General features: G+C 38.9%; 1 protein-coding gene across 1 annotated transcript in view; it reads left to right on the top strand.

Moving 5' to 3' along the window:
* The window catches only part of ABCC9 (ATP binding cassette subfamily C member 9), a 126,471-nt gene extending 119,322 nt beyond the window's left edge, over positions 1-7,149 (top strand). The window contains exons 38-39 of the mRNA XM_023514704.1: positions 1,222-1,284; positions 5,745-7,149. Of these exons, the coding sequence (XP_023370472.1) occupies positions 1,222-1,284; positions 5,745-5,882 (201 nt within the window). The 3' untranslated portion in view covers positions 5,883-7,149. The remainder of the gene's footprint in view (positions 1-1,221; positions 1,285-5,744) is intronic.
* The last annotated feature ends 316 nt before the right edge of the window (positions 7,150-7,465 follow it).

The raw sequence follows: 7,465 nt of genomic DNA, 5'->3' as shown, positions 1-7,465 counted from the left end.
AAAGAAAGAAAGAAAGAAAAGATAAAACCCTACAACTTCTTTTCTTCCTGATGCTCACTTTAATTGGTGTCAAATACACAAATAAGTTAAACAGTTTCAAGATTAAGAACCAATTACGGATGGAGATAGTAATTTGACATCCTTTTTTTCCATAAAGTAAGATGAATCAAAGCACCTATACAAAGTTATACAGCTTTTTTAGAGTAAACATAAATTAAAGCAGTAAAATAGGCTCTAATTGATCATTTCACTAACCAAATGCCATCAAAATTGGTATTAATACTAAGTTTTTATAAGGATAATATTGCCTCAGCTATAAAAACAGAGAGAATAGAAATTAAGTGGCAATAAACCAGTTGATTGAAAAAACGAAGGCTTTCACTTCAATAATCAAGCTTTCCTCTAGCAGAGAAGTGGAATCTTTACCCAGAACATCTTTTAAGATATAATGGTAAGGCCAGGCACTGTGGCTCACACCTGTCATCCTAGAGCACTGGGAGGCCCAGGTGGGAAGATAGATAGCCAATAGCTCAGGAGTTGGAAACCATCCTGAGCTAAAGTGAAACCCTTCTCTTCTAAAAATAGAAAAAATTAGTGAGACACTGTGTGGTATGCCTATAGTCCCAGATGAAGCCGAAGCAAGAGGATCACTTGAGCCTCAAGAGTCTGAGGTTGCGGTGAGCTGTGATGAGGTCACCGCACTCTACCCAATATTGCCAGAGTGAGACTGCATCTCACAAAATAAATAAATAAGTTAATAAAATAAAATACAGTGATAAAGGCAGTTTATGATGGGAATAAAAGTAGTTCCTGCCTAGAATGTTCTTCCATGGGTCGAAGTCCAAGTTTTTGGCATGAATTTCGGTTTTTCTCTGCTCTGACTCAAAGGTTAATGACCTTTTATGGTTTTATAAGTTTTTGAATACATATTGTTTGTGGTATAACTCAAGTAAGCGTTTGGATGCCCATTTGATTTCATTTTGCTGTTTCCTGGCACTAAATCCATCGCTCACTCCCAGACCATCACTGCATTTTATTCGCATTTCAAAGGCATGTATAGAATCCAGACGGAATCTGCTGCTGGGGACTTGCCTTCCATGGAAGGCTTGGGAGGGAAAGTGCTCCAAAGAGATTGGGTGTGGTGGGACATTGTTCTTGGGAGCGAAATATTATGGCAAGAGAAAGTAGTCCAGAGAAAATTCACACTTTGTTTTTCTGCAGGAAAACATTTTGCAAAAAGTGGTCATGACAGCCTTCGCAGACCGCACCGTTGTTACGATAGCTGTAAGTACAGGGAGACGGAGTTGATTTACGCTTCTCTGTTTTTTGTTCTAAAATGCTATAATCTTTAAGGTTCAGCAATTCAAATACAGTGATGTGAAATTAGGTATTCCCCTGCTCATGTTTCTGTGTCTGTGCAAAAAAGAAAAAAAACAGCTGCATTTTGAAAACATTGTTCTTTTCCACACTGTCTGTGCCACCTAACTCCTCTAAGCTACAATCAAACGTCCTCACTCTAAAGGTTACAGCAGGTCATGGCCTCTGCTGGTTCAGCAGATACAGTGGTAGTTTATGTGGATTAATTCTCTTTTCAAGAATGATCTGATGAGCAGTGGAAGAAGCAAAATTCCTAAATTTGGTTTCCAATTCTGCTACTATTTCTACTTAATTTCTACATTTCTATTCACCTATCTGGTTTTTTTTTTTTTTTTTTTTTTTTGAAAGCCATGAGATGTCTCACAGCAGGGGCAGGGAATGTTTCTATTTTTAGATAGCACCAATCAAACAGCAGAATTGCAGGAATCTCTATAATCCGTGTTACAGCTTCCTGCAAACAGGCACAGTTTTCTGTCTTTCCCTCTTGGCAAACAGATGAGTTCTTGCTCCCACTCAGGCTGCCTGCTTAGCAGAAACTTTTTACTGAGCCACCTGGACATTATTTCCTCCTGCTGATTCTCTTCTCTTCTTTCCCTTTCTTCCCTCCAGCACCGCGTGTCTTCTATTATGGATACAGGCCTGGTTTTAGTCTTTTCTGAGGGTATTTTAGTGGAATGTGATACTGTTCCAAACTTGCTCGCCCACAAGAACGGCCTCTTTTCCACTTTGGTGATGACCAACAAGTAGACCATCGGGACTACTCTGCCCAGCACCCCGTTCTCTGGTAGTTATCGGTGCAGTGTCCCCTCACTCCGGCTAGGCGAGCTAAAGCTGTGATGAAAGGGGAGGGCTGGGTGAAGGAACAGGCGGCAGGGAGTTATTGACCAAATGAGCTCCACCAAGCGCTTCTGTGGGGCTCAATACCACACGAGGCACATGCCTGCATTTTCAAATGCATACGTTTGAGAGTATTTAGGAAAACCAAGAACAGGGTTTATCTCCATCCTCAGGAGCAATTTCACTGTTCCTGCTCTGAAGAATGCACTGTTCAATTTAAATAATTGCTTACGTTAAGCTGCTGAGCACTGGATGTTGTATATGGCGTGCTTGCTATGCTTTCATTTTATTGTGGACGACACACGAGAGACAGAAAACCCTTTAAAGTGCAGTTCTTTCAAGATGGCAGGAAATAACTCCCGATCAGGGCCCACTCTCTGCCAACCACGCCTATGGAAAGAAAAGCCTACTTTCTCTCATTTTCCCAGTGAACTCTGTGGTTCTTCTACCCCCAGGAAAGTCACCTGGTGAGTTCATTCACACTAAAGCGTGAATGTGAATGACGTAAGGGGTGGGAGAATTAACTACCTTAAAAAACAATTCTCTAATATTTTCAAGAATATCCTTGCTGGAAAAGGTAAGGAGATATTTGGGGAGAGAATATTCCCGTTGCCCCTAAGTAGAGGGGAGAGAGGGAGAAAGGCTGCCCTTGCCTGCTCAAAAGGTTTCCTCTACTCTGCCTGATGCATGGCTTTGTTCAGTCTATATCTGAATATTCCTTGAGTGTAATGTGTATTTTTAACCACAGAACTGTGTTTCTTACCTGCTTTCTGTTCTCCTACATTCACTGAATACTCATCCATATCTTCTAGCCATTCTTCATCTCAGAATCACTCTTATGGACTACTATGGTGGCCACAGGACACCATGGTTAACTGGCACCAAAAATTGGGGAATATCTCAAAAAGATATCTTTTTCCAGCTTCTAAAATAACTTAACACACCAAAATAGACCATGCTGTTTATGATGTGGTCTTCGTGCCTGATTAGATTAATCTCTCTGGACCATTCTGGCTCTTTCCTCAACACCATGAGGAACCAAACCACACTTTGTCAGGAAAAAAAAAATAATCTGAATTAATAGAATAACATCAGGTATATTTATTTCTGTTGGCCAAGGTTGTTCAATGTTTTAGTTTTTTTCCTAATCAACATCATTTCAGAATATCAAGGCAATATTTTTAATATATATTGTGGATTTAGAGGCCACATTCTTTTTTTGTTATACATCTATGATACGGTTATTGAAGAACTATATTTTTCTAGAGGGAAAAGGCACAGCAGACATCAAACAGTTCATCAAGTTTATTTTTATCTAAATGAATGGTTGTAAAAATGGCTTCTGTCCATTCTCTAACATAAACATTATTCTCCAACATTGTGCGTATTCCTAAATATATATTATTTATTTCCCATCTTCGGTGAATGATAGGCTTGTCGTTGGGTGTGAAAACCCGTGGTGTATGTTTTGAGCTGGCTTCATCATCACACTCCATCTACGTGTTTCATTCCTCCTCTACTTGTGAGTCACACTGTCACTGCTTGCTCTTCTGATAGCGTGAACCTGAGACTGTCCTGTTTACATAGAACAGGGGAGAACACAGATCTTTGCTTGTGGGGATGGCTTTAGGTTGGGTTTTTGAATAGTTAGGAGAAAGCACTTTGGAAGATAATGTATGAGCTAAATAAATGGTGTTTCTAGCTTTAGAACTTTGGACAGCAGTTCCCATCAGCACAGAAATATTGTGACCTACATGGTCCAGGCTCAGTATAACAGCCCCATCCACATGTGGCTGTTGACTACTTGAAATGTGGGTAGTCTGGATGAAGACATGCTAGAAGTGTGAAATGCATACTGGATTTTGAAGACTCAGTACCAATAGAGGAAAGCAAAATATCTCATTAATAATTATTATGTATGTCACATGTCAAAATAATATTTGAATAGATTAAGTTCAGTACATTAAAACTGCTTTTACCTATTTATTTCTACTTTTAAAATGTACCTCCTAAAAAAATAAAATAAAATAAAATAAAATGTACCTCCTAGGAGATTTAAAATTACATGTGGCTCCGATTATATTTCTGTTGGACAGCACTGATCTTACCAGTAGTAAAGGCCCGTCACACAGATTTTTACCTTCTAAATTATGAAGATAAAGAATAATAGCAGTTGATGTTTATTATTTGATTGTATGTGTCAGACAAGGTACTGAACCTTTGTACAAGGCTTGTCCTATTTGAACCTCACCACCCTTCTCTGAGGCAGGTACTGTTATTACCATAAGTTTACAGATGTGAACCTGGAAATACACTAAGGTAGGTATGTTGCTCAAGATTGTACAACTAACAGGTGGCAGAGCTAAAATATACAAACCCAGCTTAGCTTTTAACCATAACACTAAAAATGACAGGCAATCATTCCTTGAAGGTAGTGTTTTTCAACCTTTTTTAAATCTCCTTATGGCTAAACTTCCTGGACCCACTTAAATTATGTAGATTTAAAAAAGAGTGAAAAAAAGGAATACACTTACTGTGCTTTGAATTTCTTTCAAAAATAGTTTAATTCATGATCTTTAAATTTTTTTCTGGGCACACCTAAGAAAATCACTGCTCTAAGGGTCCAAATGCTTCCTCTAAAATAGTTAGATGACAGGATGGAAATAGCTCACATTTTGAAGTTAGTACACAGCTGGTTTTTATACTGGTTCCACCAGTTGTTATCAGTGTGATCTTGATCTCCTGATTTTGCTCTATGGTTCCACCAGTTGTTATCGGTGTGATCTTGATCTCCTGGTTTATCTCTATGAACCACAGTGGTCTCGCATATCAAGTCGAGAGAGGTGATAGCCACAGCTAAGGAACGGTCTGAGGTTCCCCAAGTATGCGTGTGAAGCACTTAATGTCTGGCATGTGTTCAGTAAGTGGTAGCTTTTACCATTACTAATTATTAACACCAGTGCTTCTCTCCAAAGGGTACCACGTGGAAAATGACAATGAATGAGTGGTGAAGAGCCTGGATATCTAAGGGCCTGGATAATCCATTCTAATACTGCATGCCAGAATAGACATCCCCATATTGCCTACCAGAATTAGGTCAATCACTTTCCGGGGTTCTCCATATCATAGACTAGCCCCCTGAATTAGTTGACTCTACACCAGACAGAACAGCTGTTGAGACTGAAGTATAACCCCCCTGGTTGGTTCATGATGGCCCCGCTTAGAATTCTACTTTTTGACAAACATTTATCAGCCTGTTTAAGTTTCCATGAAAACAATGACCCTGACATAGTAGGTTGACTCACGCCAATACAGCCCACACTAAAGCCAGCCATACCAGCCAGTATTGTCAAAGTAGATAAATACGCAGTAATTTAAATAAGGAGAAAAAGAATGGCTGTGCTTCCTATAACTCCTGGCACCCCAAGATAAATGCGTGTCCTTGGATAATTTGTAAAATACACGTATTCCATCATTTTGGCTTGTGTCTTGAAATCTGTAACAAATACATGCATTGTTTCTGCTCACAGCATCGCGTTCACACGATTCTGACGGCAGACCTGGTTATTGTGATGAAACGAGGAAATATTTTAGAATACGACACTCCAGAAAGCCTCTTGGCTCAGGAAGATGGAGTATTTGCTTCTTTCGTTCGTGCAGACATGTGAAGAGGTGTCTTAAAATGATACATGTATTTAAAGTAACATAGTCATAACCTGTTCAATGGATCATCAGATTGACCTTTGTGCCAAATCTTAAAATTTACAGATTTTTGCACAAGAGAAGTTGGCATTTCCCTTTCCTGCTTTTCTAAGTATATTTTTCAGTTTTCTAAGATATTACTGCTAACTGTATTCATAACTGGTGTTTTTATAATGATCGAGCCACTCTGCCTTTAAGAACAGCAGGTTGTATTAAAACCTGTAAGCTACTTTAACAAATCGATAGCTTATGTTTTCTCATAACTTTGGTAAATATCTCTCAGGCATAGAAGTCAGTATTATTATACTCTTATTTGTAAGAATATATTTTCCTGGTTGTTGGAGTCTCCAGATGTCACTGGAAGAGAATTAAAAAAGCGCACACTTCCTAATGAAACATTCATGGCTGTTATCTACTTTGTGATTAATATTTTTGTACTCATTAATATTAATAACACTGGTTTCCAGCGTTCTTTCTTTTCCAAGTCTAAATTGTTCCCTGTCATTAAGAAGTGATCGCATTTATCATAGTTCTATAAAGCCAAAACCTTAACTAGAAGGATCATAAAAAGAGCATGGATATTTGAAAAATTATTCACAAGTTGCCATATTTTCCTGTTCAGTAAGGAGAGGGTTCTTACAATATCAGGCATAATGTGTCTTCTTTAGGCTGAAGTTCAAGAGTGGTCAAGTTCAGTTTGTCAATCATCATTAGCTGTGATTGATTCTGAGTGCTAGTGCCACACAGTTCAAGATTTAGAGGAGCATAGGGAAATGGCCTTACTTGTCATAGGGTACAGACACAAATACACACACACACACACACACACACACACCCATTTCTTAGCCATATGCTAATAATGGCAGGTGAACATTCCTTGAAGGTGCCAGACAGTACCATGGCAGGGTGGAAATATCTTACACTTTGCAGATATAAGAATATATAACAAGTATCTATTTCTAGTTGGAACATTTAAGCCCAATAATGTCACACATGAGTCCATTTGCTGCTGCTCTTTTTTAAATGTACATGTAAAAATCATACCAAAAATGTTATTGTGATTTTAGTGTGCATGTAAAGAGTATATCAAAAATTGATGGATATTCATTTTATTTTTTGCTTAAATATAAATTAATAAACTTAAAAGTTACTTCCATTGTCATGCTAGCAACCATGGTTTCTACAATTCTGTGTCCACTCAGTATAAATTTTTTTTTTTTTTTGAGACAGAGTCTAAAGCTATCCCCCTGGGTAGAGTGCTATAGCATCACAGCTCACAGCAACCTCCAACTCCTGGGCTCAAGCAGGTCTCCTGCCTCAGCCTCCCAAGTAGCTGGGACCACAGGTGCCCACCACAACGCCCGGCTATTTTTTGGTTGCAGCCGTCATTGTTGTTTGGCAGGCCTGGGCTGGATTCGAACCCGCCATCTTAGGTGTATGTGGTTGGTGCCTTAGCCACTTGAGCCACAGGTGCCAAGCCTATAAATATTATTGATCTGATTTTCATATGAAGATCCATAAGCCTTGTAGTCCTTTGAAGATTTACAAT

This window comes from Otolemur garnettii, unplaced genomic scaffold, assembly GCF_000181295.1.
Source record: "Otolemur garnettii isolate 467f Iridium unplaced genomic scaffold, OtoGar3 scaffold00057, whole genome shotgun sequence".
Lineage (NCBI taxonomy): Eukaryota > Metazoa > Chordata > Mammalia > Primates > Galagidae > Otolemur > Otolemur garnettii.
The sequence above is the reverse complement of the archived record's forward strand: the minus strand, read 5'-3'. Positions and strand labels throughout refer to the sequence as shown.